This window comes from Zonotrichia albicollis, chromosome 5 (assembly GCF_047830755.1).
Source record: "Zonotrichia albicollis isolate bZonAlb1 chromosome 5, bZonAlb1.hap1, whole genome shotgun sequence".
Lineage (NCBI taxonomy): Eukaryota > Metazoa > Chordata > Aves > Passeriformes > Passerellidae > Zonotrichia > Zonotrichia albicollis.
Window position 1 is genome coordinate 49,320,525 of NC_133823.1, and position 17,404 is coordinate 49,337,928.

At 37.6% G+C, this 17,404-nt stretch overlaps 1 protein-coding gene across 3 annotated transcripts in view; it reads right to left on the reverse strand.

Moving 5' to 3' along the window:
- The window catches only part of HTT (huntingtin), an 80,873-nt gene that overhangs the window by 60,961 nt on the left and 2,508 nt on the right, over positions 1-17,404 (reverse strand). For 2 of the 3 annotated variants that reach the window (XM_074541637.1, XM_074541636.1), the window contains exons 2-11: positions 13,776-13,859; positions 13,201-13,321; positions 9,622-9,681; positions 7,601-7,680; positions 7,048-7,186; positions 6,674-6,815; positions 5,117-5,295; positions 4,543-4,747; positions 3,662-3,709; positions 319-399 (exon numbers count right to left, since the gene is read on the reverse strand). In XM_074541637.1, the coding sequence (XP_074397738.1) occupies positions 319-399; positions 3,662-3,709; positions 4,543-4,747; positions 5,117-5,295; positions 6,674-6,815; positions 7,048-7,186; positions 7,601-7,680; positions 9,622-9,681; positions 13,201-13,321; positions 13,776-13,859 (1,139 nt within the window). The remainder of the gene's footprint in view (positions 1-318; positions 400-3,661; positions 3,710-4,542; positions 4,748-5,116; positions 5,296-6,673; positions 6,816-7,047; positions 7,187-7,600; positions 7,681-9,621; positions 9,682-13,200; positions 13,322-13,775; positions 13,860-17,404) is intronic. The other variant, XM_074541638.1, reaches the window with a different exon arrangement.

Sequence of the window (17,404 nt, forward strand, 5' to 3'; positions counted from 1 at the left end):
GAATTTGTGTTTCACTCTTGACATGAAAACGCAGGCTAAAGCACACCTTAAACTAGGCTAAGGAAAGTGTGTAATGGAACAGTTAAACTACAGGTAGGAAAACAGGCATCTTATAAAGATTCCACCCCATCTCTTTAAAAAAAGACTGCACTCAATTTCCTTATGTTTTACACTCCACAGTATTTATGGTTTTTGTTTACCATGTCTTTTGAATGCCCAAAAACTTCCTTACCACCATAACACATCACTTGGACATTTTGCACAGGGCAATAACAGAATGTATTTGCTGACTGCACTGCTTAAGAGAAAGGCAGGTACCTGCAAATGATGCAGAGCTGACATCAGATCGGGTTTCAGAATCATCATCCAAGCCCTCTTCTTCACCAAGAAGTACTTTACCTGAGAAGTGATACAAGAAAAACCTTTAGTTGTCAAAAATTACAGTCAGTTGTGAAATCTATTCTTAGTAAGTTTATCCAAATAATTTTTCATAGCTATGACGGGTAACTGATGAAAGCAATGAATAAAGTGCACAACCAGTCCCTCACTAATTCATCAGGAAAGAAAGAGGCAGCAGTGACAAGAAAACAGAGTTAAGCAATTTTATTTACCAGTGCAACCATTCAGGAAACAACCTACAATCTTATTACTTCTAGCTTATTTTTGTGGATAACATTTAGGATCCCACTAATTTCATCAAGTACGCGCTATTCCTAAGGACTGGATATCTAGCATCTGGATGTCTGCCCTCAACTCTAAAAGGCATTCATGCACCACAAGTAATAGAATAAATGACCTCTTTCTCCCTAAGGCTACAAAAATTATCAAAGGCTGCTCAGAACCCCAAAGATGACAGTACAGAAAAAGCCCAGGGGGAAGAGCAGTGCAGAGTAGAAGCACAAGGCAACACAGGTGGGAGAGGGTGATGAACCATGGACAACCATGGAGAGCTAAGGATTACTAAGGCAAAAAATCTTCAGAGATGCTTTTGCCATAAGAAACTTGAGAACCACTTCTAACATTACCCAACCACCACTAAGCTATCTTACTCACAGAGCATTATCTACTTATATTGCAGGCAGTGGAAAGAGAAAGATACCTGCAGATGCACAGTGCCTGGAAGGCAACCAAGGACACAACTGCACTGCAAATCTGTCCCTGGGACAGCACAGGGAGTGCAGAGGGAGCTGCTAAGCTCATCCTTCTACAGGTTGCAAGTCCCTTGCTGAGACGGAGGGACTCACACCAAGTGCTCTGAGAAGGATTTTGCTTAGACTACCAAGCTGCACTGGTAGTCTAAGTTTCATAATGCAAGAAACTAATGTTTGGAAAACTCTGGGTGAATATCTTTGTACCTTATTCAAGTCACCTGGGGGTAAAAAAGCATTAATGCACTTTTGTATTTTGTGGTTTTTTGTATTAATTTCTTTTTCTCCACTGCTTTCACACATAGCAGTACCACTGTAGAATTCCCTTTCTCTGAAAAGCATGATTTATGACACTCAAAACTGTAGTAAGGCAGAAAAGTAAACATGGCATTTCCATATACCTTCCACGTAAAATGACAGTAATTGAGAACTACACACTCCTATGAATGAATGAGTAAAATCCTGCTAGGAGTTCCCAACAAAAAGCACAAAGTATAATATATTCTTCTCTATTATTTTGCACATTTACATCCATTTCACTGAAACAAACCAGGATGTTCTTCTGCTTTCCATGGCTGTCCACCTCTAAGAGTAAGTGAAAGAATAAGAATACTGAAAAACAGTCATTAGGCACATTAGGTTTTGTATGCTTAAATGTATTAATGAGTATATAACACACACAGCAGGATACTTTTCCTCTATTTGACAAGAAAAAAATCCAGTTAAGTTGCTCTCAAAACATAGGCTTTGATTTCAAAAGGAATTTTCAGCCTTTTTTGCAAATAAACTTCTGAAGTTGAAACAAAAATGAACCAATGCAGGCCAGCCGCTCAGAACTGAAGCTGCTCTGATGCAGCAAGATTGCAAAGATGTGAAACAGAGAATGCTGTAGATCAGCCTCACTTCACACCTCTACACACAAAGGAGCATTACAGCTTGAGAAGTCCCATCCATTGCCCACTACTCTGTATGACTGCAGAATGACTTCAAGGAGGAAGTGGGAATAGGCTTGGATTTTCCCTCTTTTCTACAATGGAGAGCAACAGGAAATGAACAATTCACAATTTGAAAATAAACCTGTACAAAGCACAAAACTGTGAAGGGATTTCTTCAAATTGTTTATGCCATTGTTTAGACTTCAAAATCTTCATGCCATAATCTTGAAAAAGGATGAAAGCTGATGACTCATACATGTTTTCTCATCAAGTGAAAGATTAGTGTTTTAATAAGTACTTTAACTGAATTTACTCTAGTATTAATACTTCAAAATTACACTGAAGACTACCAACAAGACAAAGATCCTAAAGGACAATTTACTATTTTTTATTTACATGTGATATATGTAGTTATTCTGATTTGTTGCATTCTGTCTCACCTTTGAATGCTGCAGCAATATCTATCTTCAGATACCCATTCTTTCAATATGACCTTTCTAAACTAGAAATGATGGTGCTTACAGATGCAGTTATTTCATTCAGCTTTAACCACTAATTTATATTTTTGTACACTCTTAAAGCATACAGATGAGGTTATTTAGGAATGCTTAAATAATCTTATCTGTATGCTTTAAGAGTATACCAAAATGTAAAGTAGTGATTAAAGAGTGGTTAATGAGATTCCTTGCACACGAACATTGCAGGACATATTTGGAAAAAGTATAAGCTGTAGTGGTGCTTCCAGTTTATATAATCTCACTTAGTTTTAATCTACTTTTCCTTGCAGTTTTTCTCTTCAGCATTGCACATCTCTTGCTTACGAATTCCTGCAGTGACTACACTACACTCACGCAGTTTCACTGCAGCATTTTGCTCATCTAACTCAGGTGATGACAGTGTTACACAGCTGTACCTAGACTGAGTCTGTCATAGTGATATGACTGGTTTAAATCAAAACATACAACTAAATATTAAGTACTGTCATGCACAAACTGGGAAAAGAATAGTTCAGAGCAAACTGTATTCTTTAAAATCCTGCTACATGAACAACCTATTGAAGAAAGAAAATCTACACAGGCAAGACAAAAATGTATAATCAAGAACAGAAAAAGAAATAAAAAACCATCATATTGAAGTATGCAAACATACACATGCATTAGTGAATTGCAGAGAAAAAACCAGGCCAAACGAAACCAGGGAAGTTAACTGTTTAGCAAGTTACATTAATGGTTAAGTATTACCATGAAAAAGAAGAATGCCCTGTTCAGAGAGATTATTTTTCCATGTGCTCTTAAGAAGTTAAAACTGCATCATAATCATCAACATAACTTTGACAGTGAACTACAGTAAAAATAAAATTATACTGCTTTAAATTATTGTAGAATACCTTGATTGCAATATCAGATATTGCACTGGAATCTTTTCACTATTTATAATGATTAAGCTCAGCTGATAACACAGGCAATTGTGAATGAAGACCCAAGTTCGGCAAGACAATGAAGTGGGGAGGGGGAAAAAAACAATCCCAAAAAAATCAGGAAGGAATGCAATTCAAGATTGGTTTTCAAAAATAATCACCTTTATGCTTTCTTGCAAGAACAGGGCTGCATGAAGACCCCCCTCCAGCTGCAAATCACAGAAAGTAACACATCAGGGCAAAGACAGAGCTAATGAAATCATGAAGGAATTCTAATAGCCACAAGTAGAAAACAAAACAAAAAAAAAAACCCAACAAAGCAAAACAAAAAACCCACAAAACAAAAACAAAAACCAAAGCCAGGAAGAAATAACAAACTTGTTGCTTTTGAAGTCTGAGGTTTTTTGATCATTTGACACCAAATTACTTTTAATATTCTGTGCCACTTGTGTGTAGTTTGTTTTCAAAAATGTGTTCTAAATTTCCATGCTATGATTGCTTCCAGCTAATAATTTACCTTCCAGAAGCAGCAATATTGGCTGGCCCATTAGTTCAATACAGACTCCTCACAAAAACCCAATCAGAGACTGATTCTTTTGAAACAGGTATGTAGCAGATAAAGAGAATTTCAAGAACATGCACTCCACAGACAAGAAAGCTGATTTTAATAGTTAAGGATAAGCTTAAGTCATGCTTTAATTTCATGCTGGTTTTGGTATTCAGCAAGGAGCTCTCAGTTAATACAAACTCTGATTAGATCTGCTTTTATGAATCACAGTTGTCAGATGATTGGTAAGAACATTCATTTTGTGAGATTAAAAAAAGTCAGCATATTAAACTTGCTTTGTCTAACAAAAAAAAAAAATCATCAACACAAACTGTAAAAAAACTCTCGGAAGTTTGTAATTAATCAATGAATGTATACCCACTTAAAAGGAAGGAAGGAATTTCATTTAACCCTTCTGCTTTACTAACATTGAGAACTGGAGCTGATGATGTATGCTCATTTCCCTGGACTCCAACTGCCAAGAGCAGAGCTCACCTATAAGTTCCACAATGCTCCCGCTGCGGCTCCTGCTGGCAGGTTCATCTTTGGATACACTGACCTGAGCAATGCCCCCACAGGCAGTCAGGGCATGGAGCAGTTCAGGGGGGGGAGTTCTAAACAGCTGCTGCAGCAATTCTAAAGCTCCAGTCACAACATTGTGGTCCTGATGCTGGGTATAGTGCAGAGTCAGTTCATAAACCTGAAAGCCAGCAGAGTACTGGAGTAAGTCTCTATGAAGACAGAACATACTACGTGTGTTATCCTATACAGCATCAAATTTCAGCAATGAAGTAAGAATAACACATGTTTGGTATATATGATCTTCACCACAATCTTCCAAGGGGGAAATGTCAATCAATTGTAGCCACTTAAATGCCTTTTTGGTAGATGTCTGGTCATTACTTATCAATAATTCCACTCACTTGACCAGCTATCATTCATCAAGATAAACAGGAATTTGAGAAGTCAGAGTGTTCAGTATCAAACTAATATATTTATTTAGATCAGTATTTATTTATCTCCCTCCCAATTAGTACTCTACAGGTAAGGGTTATTATTCATATTTTACCTGTATAAGTTGTTCTGGTGAAGGTGAAATCTCTGTTTCTTTCCTTGTTACACCAAAACTGCCTTTCAGGCTGGTATCTTTTACTTGTTGTTGCAACAAAGGTATGAGATACCTTAGTGTAAGTAAAACACCCAGAATTAAAAGAGTAGGACGATCATCTTCTACAGGAACCAACAAGCCTGAGGGGAGAAACAAAGTGGCCAAATAGCTTATTGACAGTGGCTAGTTTCAACACAAATGTTATTTCATGTAGTCCATATAATAGTTTCTTAAAATAAAATAAAAAAAAAAAAACAGAAACCTAGCAGCCACTTAAGAGTGTTTTCCAAATGTAGAAACATTTGAAAATATGTATTTTATACTACTAACAATCAATTAAGCAGCATGGGAGAATGATCAGAGGGCCCTGTCTCACCTTCCCTGTTTCCCACCTCTTTTTACTCCATAACAGCACAAGTTGTTTTGGGGCTTTTTGTAATAGCTGATGCTGTCCTGAGATGATCTAGAGATTCTTGCTCCTCTCTCCAACTGACAGCTTACACCCAAGTGTAATTCCCTTGCTCACAGATGCACTGCTATCCTAATGGAAGATATTTGCACTTTGCCCTGTTTTGGGAACTTTCTTCCATATACCTACCTGCTAATCACAACCAACCCCAAAGCATATTACAAACTAATGTAAGTTACGGAAGAAAACACAATCTTCTATCCAGGGAGGAGAAAAAAATTCAGAATCAATTCCTGGAGTTCCCATTCATGTTTCTGTTTGAATTCTGCATCATTGCCAAGGACATTATCACACATCACTTTAGAGGGAGGAAAGTCACAATGTAACTGTTGAATTTTTCACACTTCTTGAAAGCAGCAAGGCTAACATGATAACACTTTATGTATCTGCTGGCCTTCCTCATCTCTCCTTTTGCAAGACAGTCTACATAGTAAAGAACCCCTTGTCAAAGACAAAACTGAGGCAAGTTTCCACTGAAAGCCAGAGATGCCTCTTGCCATGACTTGCAAAACAACTAGAAGATCATGCAAACTTCCCAGCTGAAGAAATAAGGAAGCAATATCTGATACAAAGTTGTGCACTTTAAATTAAAATTAAAAAATCTTCAATTTCTGCTCTAAGTTATAACAGAATCTATGCAGTGATCCTCTAGGAAAGGTCACAGGGTATGTGATCGTGGCCCAGAGCACAGCAGGGTACTCTGCACCTCAGACCTGCTGCACTAGCAACAAGCTGATGGACCACGCAATTCTTCAGACTCCCGAAGTTCACCCAGAATCCTTACACCTCATTTTCCAGCAAGCTACTTGTTTCCCAAGCCTCAGCTACTTCTTTTTAATATTACTTACTAGCACTGCAGCACAGAGAGAGAGACAAATAGCTTTAGAAGTATCTTCCTCTAACTTAACACCAGATAAAGTATCAGCAGTTTTCAGTCAAAGTATCCTTCCTTTACCTGAAAACCTTTCACATATTCAAAGTGATACATATTCTTACATGTAATGTTACTTACACAAAAAGCCAATTAATTTTTTTGCCCTGAATCTTACCTAAAAGCACATTCAATAGCCAGGCATAAAAATACTGTGTTCTTCGTGAATGTTGGCAGATGCTCACTGCTGATCCTGCTGCTGTTCGACGGATAGTGGGGGAACTGGACTTAAGATTAGCTATGAAAGCCTTCAACAAAACCTAAAAACAAAGACACCTTACTTAACTTTTAATCAGAAGTGAACTAAGAAGCCAGCAAATATATTTTTCATTTATTCAAAGCATTACTTCATGCACATCAAGCAAAGGCAACTACTGCCTTAATTCAGATGTGCAGCTGTAACACTGCTTTCTGTACCATGGGATGGTAATGCTGCTAACTCACCATGCTTTGGGATTTAACAGGGAGCACTAATAGGGTAAAGAAAGGTACCTTAATCTCATTGTCATTTGCAAAATTGCCAAAGGCTGCCATGATTTTGGGTATTGCTGCAGCCAGCGTCTCCTGCACCGATTCCTCGGGTCTCTTACTGATCCGTGTCAGACAGGGCAAAAGGTTCACCAGGTATGGCCTAAGTACGGCACAGGAGAAAAACTGATTTGAGAGCAGAACTACTGAACCCTTCTAAGTATTTTTAATTCATACTCCAGTTCTGTGGTACTACTAAATCATACAAAAATGTACCTGTTAGCTACACAGAACATAGGAAAAAAAGAAGAATCTTCTGAATGCAAGAGAAGAATACACTTAAAAAATATACAAGTCATTATCTTCACAAGTTTTCCCCCCCTACAGTAATGTATAGCATAGAACTAAAACTCCATTAAATAAACACACTGATGAAATAAACTCAAGAGAGAATACGGTAATAGCAATTCCTCCAGCCTCCTAATTACATACTTAAAACTTCCAAACAGTAACATTCTGTTAACATCTGTATTTCTTTAAAGGTTCTTTGGAAAGTTCATTATTAGAATGTGTTTACCTGCACTTCTGAGGCCGCACTAGATGGGCAAGCTCAGCAAATCTCCAGAGTGCAGCACGCAGACTTCTTGAAGCACCATTCTAGACAGAGTATATAAACTATCACATTTCATCATGCAAAACCATTTCCTACAAAAAATTGCCTACAACATACAATATTGTATATTTTACTTAAAGAGATAAAAATATAAGGTGTCTGGAAATCATAAATTTCCTTTAGCCAAAAGGAAGTCAAGTCAGTTTCATGACTACCTTCATTTTTCTAGCTCGCATTAGGAGTTTTCTGAGTAATCTAAAAGGAATAATAAGGAACACCACAACAGAAAAGGAAGTGTCTGAGTTCTCTGCTCTGCTGAAATCTGCTTAAAATACCACAGAGAAAGGCATCAGCCAACAAAGAAACACTGATGAGAGTCTGAAAATCACTGTAACACTTGCAGAGATATAAATACAGCGCAAAATTGACAGCAGAGAAGATATGCAAATAAACAACATTCAGCTTTTCTGAGTGCACCAAAGGAAAAATCAATATATTGATCTGTAGCACTTCATAATGGATTGACCGCTTAAGTTTAGTATCTATTTGCCTGGACTGACATCTTCCATTGTGCACCTGACTTGAACCAGAATGCCCTTGCATTAGTGTCCAGGGATGTAGCACAATTCCTTAGTGGTGTTGGAAATACAGAGAAATGTGGAAGTCAGGATGCCTAGGAGGGTGTCTATCTAATGTAGTTCAAACCCAACCAAAATGCTTCTCAAATTGAGTCCCCTGAAGATAAAGCTGAGATGTTTGAAAACTGTCATTTCTTTATTACTTTCTTCAGCTGGTATATCAAAGGCTTGCAGCCTTGTTAGCATGACAAGTAAAAAATACTTGCATCTGAATTACAAGACAAGCATTTCCCAGGTTCACAGCCAAACAACAGATTCTGGCATGGTTTCTGAAGTGATCCTGATGCACAAACAAAATTCAGTCTGCTGGGTGCTCCTGTTGCATACGCTACCTCTCTCTCACCTGTCATGAATCCAAGAGCACCTTTCAAGAAGTACACGCCAACTGAACAACAAAATATTTCCTCCTACACCCAGTTAAAATATGCAGAAACTTTGGAGCAATTTGTATGTTGGCTGCTTTCTGTTAATTAAGTAATGTCCATTTCCAAACTCTCAAAAATATTGCATGACATAAAGGTACAGCAATACAGTAAAATATCCACACATGGCCCTACATCTAACACAAGAAAAGCCATGCACGTTGGTTTTGTGACTTATCTTCTAGAGCTCTACTATTCCCTCCACAAACAAAAAAAAAACCCAGTATCATGACAGTCTGACAAGTAACACCTTTATTTTCAGTCTGTACAAGCCTGACCACATGTTTATAGATGCAAGAGACACAATTTCAGTGATACTGTTCTAAACATGGTATTTCTCTTCTGCAGTCACAAACTTCAAAAAGGCTGTTACTAAATTCATTCCTGTGGACATAACTGAATTGTAGCTTTTGATACCTACAGAGATGCCTCGGTACTTTTCCCTATGCCTCTGTAAGAAACTGTAAGTACACATCATACATTCATAAAGTACTTGCAGCAGGTTACTTCAAGCCTTAGTTCTCCATGAGGTTGTGTCAATTAAGAATGCCACTGTCCTCTGTCTACTTTCCATCACCCTCTTGGTTTGAGTTATTCTTTCCAGCTTAGTCAGTGGAACAAACATCATGAATTATTCCTTTGGGTGGGGAGTCACTAAGGCTAACTCAAACTGCCATTCAAACCAAATGCTCACATTTTCTGCCAGATAAACTTTCAGGAGTGGTTAAATCCAAACAATGGGAACAGCAGTGACGTATTCAGTAAAATAATACTTTAAAACAGTCACAAATCCTTCTAAAAATGAAGATTTGACCTTGATCTTAAAAGACAAACTACAAATTTACACTAATACTACATTCCAATATACTAGAACACAGACTGAATACATTTTTAGAAGAAAGAACACAAAGGAAAAATAACTCACCTTTTTAATCTCTTTATAGAGTTCTAACTGTAACCTGGGAAGATTGGAATCCATCAAAGCCTGCAATAAAATGCATTGAGAACATACTGTATCAGAGGGGAGGTGCTTTAGAGGAAAACTGTTACACTTGCAGTGAAACAGCTTCAAACAAGGCACAGAACTATCTAATGGTCCCTATATTCGATGTATAACTGAGGAAGCAATAAATATTGAGAGGAGACACCTTTATCCTTCACAAAAATGTGGACAAACTCCACAAACTCTAACAGTTATTTGCAGTAAATATTGACTGTTTTACTGACTCTACGTGCAAAAGGCCATATGGGATCAGCCTACAAGCAGAGCTGACCTCTTGTGCTTTCTGGCCATCACCAGAAACAGCTACTCATGAACAGAACATCAAACCACAAGAACAGCATTCACAAGCAGGAAAAAGGCACTCCCTGCTACGCGCCCCCACTGTCAAGCTGGCTTCTACTATTTCTCAAACTGAAGCTGTATTTGTACCATTACCTTTAACAGCCCCTGAAAACCCTTTGCTCCATGAATCAGCCAATTTTCTGCATCCAGTTAGTACACACACCACAAGGAGCTCTGCACACCAGAAGTGTCACATCTCAGGATCCAATCAAGCATACAGCAACAGGGTTCAAACCTGCAGCCTGGCTAAAACCCAGTGCACACGACATGAAAGCAAGCATATAGAAGTAGAAATTTTCTGTTCACCCCAACAATTCTCTACCTTCAAAGTATCAGAGAATAAGAAGATATGAAAATATAATCTTTTTATAGAGAACAATTTGTATATATATGGTTACCCTTCCTCCACTTTTTTCCCTAGTGCATACTACAATTTATGAACATTTCCATCAGCTCTTCCTCTGAGGAGATGAGACCCTCATACAATCTGAAAGTACCTACACTGTGAATTCATACAATGCTATATTGTGCAGTATTTAATTTTTTATTCCTTGCCCAATAATTTCTCCATTTCTAATTTTCTAACTGCCTGCCTGGCCACCACCATTAAACTCCCATCTTCACAGGATTACTCATCATGACTACAAAATCTTATGGTACCCACTGAGCTAGAAGCCACAACTGCTTCAGTACAGTGAGTGGAGTGCCTGTGGCTCCTCCAGAGCCTGATCTCCCCAGCTAAAATTGTATGCTACAAAACTCCATTCACCCCAATTACACCTGTTACAATACAATGGCATTGCCTTCCCCAGAAAAATCTTAGCTGGGTTGGATCTTTACATTAACATAAGCACCCCAACTATAGACGGAAGGTGCCAGGATGACAGCAGGTAGGATTTACTTCACAAAACTTTGTTTTTATAAGAAATTCACTGCCTATATATATATATATATATATCCTTTATATATATATAAAAGGATATCAAGCAACACAAAAAGGCCCCAGCTATTATTTGGCCTTGAGGCTAAGTTTCCTTACAACACACCCAACTACAGGAACTCTTTTTGTTAGTGCACAGCTGTATTTTTAGCAGACTAGAATCTATAATGTCATCACTGGAAAAAAAAAGCATAGTAAGCTCTAAACTGCTACAAGAATAAACTCCAATTACTGAGGCCAATGGTACTGCAATCTGTGTGAACAGTCCCACCAGTATCATTAGCACAGAGAATACTACAACATCATGCATCAGCTTTAGAAACAAGGCAGCTTGACCTTATCCACAGAAACCTGCAAAGTCCCAACTTGGTGTTTTTTCTTTTAAATGTATCACCACAGTTATTTAAATTTTGAGCCATTTACTCTGTCTTTGAGGTACTGACAGGTAGGTGTAGTTATACTTGAAGATGACTTACAGTGTTTATCTAAAGTTATGTGCTCAGCCTGGTCTGCACAGAAGAGTTCATTTTCTAGTTACAGTAATGAGCATAAACTCCAGACAGACACATGGTTACACGAGTAATGCTTGCATCTATAGTCTTTCATTTCAACAGAAGCTACAAAGTATCTTTTGCTAACCAGCAAAAGAATTAGCCTCTAAAAATGCCTGAGATACTAAAAAATGGCTGAACTTTGACTCAAATGCAAGCTTAGGAGTCCAACAGCTCTGTTCTACTTACCACAAGCATCACTGGCACTTGCACAACCAAAAAGTAAAACTGGACAGCTTTTTGTTTCTGCATTTATACACAAGTGTCTGCCCAAGTTTTTAAATTGCTTCCACACAAGATAAAGCACAGAAATAGAATACAAAGTATACCCTGCCTCCATAACAGCCTGATACATCCATGTGTTTAGAATATCACAACTGTTACCACTTAAGAGCTGAGACCAACTGCCAAGCTTAATGGCTGAGAGAAAATGCCAGCATTTAAAACCATTTTAATCTTGAAAACAAAACAAACTACCATACAAACATTTGGGAAAAAAGTAGGTTTTTCAAGTTACTCTGAAACATGCCAGAAAGCAAAAATATTAAATAGATTAAAGAATTTATGAGGTAAATTTTATACAAGTCTACATAAGTGTTTCATGGAAAGTAAGAAATAAGCTTATATTATTTAGGACTGTTTCAAAGTAGCTTTTAAAGCAAATTGAGTTAAATAATAATGCATGCATTTCATAGAGTGCATTCCCTCCAACAGAAAAACAGTCAAATCAGAGTGAAAAGAGCAAAGTGGGCTGAACAAAAAAGCAAGGAACTCACACTTCCTCATTCCCTATCATTATGGAACACACTACACAATCTGTAAGCTTCTCCATACAACTTCCAATCCCCAAAACTTAATTCATTCAGATATGAATGTTCAGTTTTCCTGCTTCTACACACCTCTCCATATAAAAGAAAATTATTATTTGCATATTTCTAAAGCACTTTGCATCAACTAGATTATTTATGTAGGTACATAACAGTGTCTTAAAGTTCAAGTATTTCAGAAAAAAAACAAACCCAAAAAAAAAGGAAGTGAACACGAGCCCCTCCTTGAAGCAGCAGCTACAAATTACTCATAAGGTTCATTTTAAGATACTTTGGATCAATATTTAGACCTTGCATGACCTCCTGCGAACGCCCATCTGCTGTTCTCCAACAAGCTCTTCATTCTTGATCTCAGCAGGGGAACAAACAATCTCCAGAATACTATATCTATTCTAATTTCTGCCTGAAATCTCCTCCTCCAAGTCTCAGCAAACCACACTACCTTTCAATCAGCTTTTAAACAATATTGTTACCTTTCCTCATACTAAGTGTCTTTATGTTTACAGAACAATAATAGGAGTATTCCTCCCACACAGGATGATTTTAGAAAAGCCCACATTCCTGTTTTGGTTAACTTGAAGAGAACAAAGTTAATGAACAACTGAAGACAAGAATAGATCAGAACAATGAATTACATAAGACAAGTTAAAGATGTTGATCCGGGCATAGAAACCTCTGCTAAGAGAGAAAGAGCACACACAGGATTTACTACAGAAACTTACTTAGTCTCTTACATTGAGATGTTATCAACAGTAAGAAAGGCAACTAAAGGAACATCAGTGGGAATTCATACAGGACACTGCATGAAGAAGAGACAAAATGTGATAGTAAAAGCTCTTACTTTAATAACTTTATTAAGGCATTCATCTGCAACCATCCGGACATCAGATTCTGCATCCTCACTGCAGAGCAGAAAGAGCTCCATAGCAATGCCCAGCAGCTTCTGAAATTCTGGGGAATTCCTAAATAAACAAACATTAGAAAATTACAATGTGCACCATGAAAATGAACAGCAATGATGTTTTTGAAAGGGTTTCATAATCCAACTACATATATACTATACACACATATGCAAGAGGAGAAGACATTTAGTGTACTAGAGCACTTCATTATGAGTTGGGAGATCATTTCCCAACTCTTTCCTACATAACCTGGTAAGGTATTTGATCTCTGTGCCTAAATTTTTCTGTCTGCAGTAGAAGGAAAGTGCCCACTCCACCAAGAGGTAAACAAAAGTCCTTAGATTTTGAGTTAGTTTAAAAAAACCCACACCATTTCAGTTTTAAATAGAAGCTCAGCATTTAAGCCAAGCAATTATAAGGAATCCTCCCAACAACTAACACTCTAAAGTTGTTATTTGTCCTAATGAATTAAAGACATTAATAAATAATCAATAAATGAAAGACACTGCCTTACCTTAATGACTGAGCAACTATGTTTTCACATATTGTTAGACAGTGATTCACCCGATCTTTCTTGGTAGCTGCAAGCTCTTTCTTTCTAAAGGAAGAACACAATGAATGTGTGTGAGACAAGAGTTCAACAGTGACCATTCAAACACTTGCTAAAGTAGTGTCTAATCATTGCTCAAGAAAAAGCTGCATTTGCACTCTCTGGTCACTCCATAAATGGCTCTGCACCAACTACCTGCAGAGCCAGGACTTCATCTGCAGCTGCTGCTGAGAGCACATGGGCACACAAGCAAAGGAGAAATATAAACTTAGAAAAAAAATGAAGAATGAATCATTTAACAGGGAATATCGCGCTAATTCCATAACTTTCACTGAGAAAATGCTTGGGAATGAAAATTGAAGAATGAAGAGTAAAGGGAAAGGATAGAAAAAATGATGCAGTCCTAGAAGAAAGCAAAAATAAAAGAAATTGATAGAAGAAGGTTGGAGAAAATAAGCCATGATAACAAAAAATAGCTCTTTTAAAAAGACCCTCCTCCTACATAGCATCACCTTAGCCTTTTTTGTCTGCCACTGTCTTGAAAATTCAAGTTGTATTAAATGGACCACTTTGAATCTGAAGTGCAAAGGATGACAAAGGAACGCCATCACACACTGCATTCCTCCAAAGGTAACCACAAAACCAGCAAAGCTCAAGGCACAATCTGCCCATTGAGAATAAAATCCCTCCAGTAACACTTGGTATAGCCCAGGAAAGGCCAAGCTGAGTGCACAATAAAGAGAACAAAATGCACAGAAACAAAGAATGTGTATTTACAAACAATAGAGAGCACAATACAAAACATTTCTCCATTGCAAAATGTGTTTAACATTCACTTCCACATGATACAAGCTCTTGGAATAACAGCTCTTCCCTGCTCCACCCCCAGTGAAGGAACTGAAAAGAGAGTGAGACAGACTCCCAATTCTGACTGGGAAATGTTATTCAAGTCTGCAGTCTCTCCTACTCCTAACTGTACTGACACAGAATCACTTCTAGGAAAGCAGATGTTACTTTTAAATAATTAACCAGTAGCAATACTGGAGAAAACCACCCACCCAAAGATACCTCTGCTGAGTGTTTCACAATAAAGAATTACCAGATTTTCACTCACATTCACAGAGAATCCTCCCTTTTGCTTTCCAAATGAAAACTGATAATTTTTAGTATTTCATTCTCTCAGTAAAAATAGCAAAAATCATGAAATAGCAAAACAGTGTTTCTGAACTAGAAGTTGGAAAACAATGTGAACAGCCTTGAGTTGCATTAATAGCAGTAACACAGCATCAAGGGCCAACAGCAAGGAGCCAATAAGCACATTAAATTCAGCTAACTCAAAATACAGAGTTAGACAAGTGTTTTTAAAGAACTACACTGCATTATTTAGGAACTTCAGCTCAAATAATAGAAGAGGTTTTCAAAAAAATTCATTAGTACACCAGTATCCCTGTCCCTTTTCTTCCACCAAGCTGGAAGTGAGGGGTTCAAAAGTCTGTGTCCCCAAGATTTCAATTTTTCTCACAAAAAAAATCTCATGCCAGAAATACTTTCTACTTTTTTAAGTTTAAGGAATAGCTCTGAACAAAGCCATTTGTTCTGTTTTAGTTTGGCAGCATTTTATTTAGGCAAGCCAAACAGCCAAGAGGATCTCTTCTTGGACTTAAGACACTGGCAGAATATGAGCAGACAACCTGAATTTGCTCAAGATACACAATGTCTTTCTTTCTCTCCATCTTGAAAAAGTGTCAGAGTCCTTAGGAGCATTTCAGATCATCTCTAACAAAAAACAAATACTGTCCAAGATGTCCAACTGATTTTGCAACATCAGCACCACTGATGTGAGCAGGCACCTCAGAAAATGATTAAATAATTTCAACTTTCATGCTAATTTTACCCAGCAGTCCCAATCTCCTATGAGCACGATTTTCAGTACATATTCAACCCAAAAGCAGAACAGGCACATCTGAACTTGCCCATAAGCTCAGTATTTCAGATACAAGACACATTGAGAATCCTGCTGACAAAGGCTACTTCCAGAATCAAGTTCTCTATTATCTACACATAACATAGCCCTGAGCAAGGCAGGCAGTGTCTGAGCTCAGTGCTGTTCAGTACTGCTCAGACTAGCAGAGATCAATCTCTTGGGCCAATTTCTGTAAACAGAGAGCACCACTAACACAAAATCGATATCTTGCTGAAATTAGTAACTTCAAAACTTAAAAAGGCCCAGCTGGAGAAAATATAACTTCCAAAAAGACAATTTAAAGAAATGAAGGGCAGAAGGAAAATGCTTAATGCATATTATGTACGTGCACATATTTTCTATTACCTCCTCTCCCTCTGTAGGCACAGAACAGTATCCAGAGAGAAAACACATATTTTTTAGTTCAAAAAAACAAATAAAGTTCTGTTCAGAAGTATCATGAAGTCCACAGACAAACTGCTGATGAGCATACCCAGGGGGCCAACAACAGCATCACACATTTGATGAATCAATCACACACATCTGATGAGTAACAGAAGGCAGGAGATATGGAAGCAGCAGTTATCTACAGGAAAGCTCCATCTCACTTACACAGGAGTTTAACCTCCTGTGCACTTCTACACACCAGAAAGAGTAACAAACCATGTAAGAAAACCAGCAAGCCCAGATAATTTTGTCCTGAGTTCAGATGAGCTGACTACAAGGAGTTGCAGCTCCAATGCTCATTTTTATGACACCTTGAAATTAAGAGTATGTGAAGAGTACAGAAGTTCTAAAGCTCAGCCAGTGATAAGAAAAAAGGGCCAAACCGAATAGCTTGACATTAATCTTGACAAAAGTAAAAAAACTAAAACCTGCTTTTCAATAACAAACAGAAATATAAGTGGCTCAAGAAATAACTCAGTCCAAATATAGGGGACACTGGAAACAAGGTGCAGTAATACAGGATTATAGTGATGGATTGTCAAAGTAACCAGAACTGCTCTAGACATGGTAATGCCAAAAAACCATCAAGGAGCCACTTCTGACAAGCAGGGCAATAAGTAATACCCATGCAGTTCCTGTGATCTTCAGTAAAACAACAAATTCATGCTAAGCCTCCATATAGCAATGACCAAACCAATCCACGACCACAGCTCCAGTCAAACATAAAAGACACAGAAAAATTGAAGAGTATAGAAAAAAGCATATTCCTTGGGCTTTTACAGCACCTTTTGCTGTAAAGGTAATGGTTAGAATCAAATGTAAAAAAAAAAATTGAAAACAATTACAGTAAGTGACTATCAGAATAAATTGACAAGAGAAAATGTAAAGAATCCACTGTTGGATTCACAAATCAATTACACCATATTAGTAAACTTTTAAGTTAATGGGAGCTTTGTGATTCAAAACAAAACATCCAATTTCTAACAAAATGTCAGAGTCTGAAAAAGCTGAAAAAATCTAAGGAAGAAAATTAGTTGCCTCAGCAGAAGTGTAGAGAAGCAATATGACAGAGAACTCAAGTTAAGTTTACATAGAAGGGAAAAATCCCAACAAGAGATAAGAAAGAGGGGACCAGAGACTGACATCTGACTGTAAGGCATAATGTAAGCATACCACATGATTA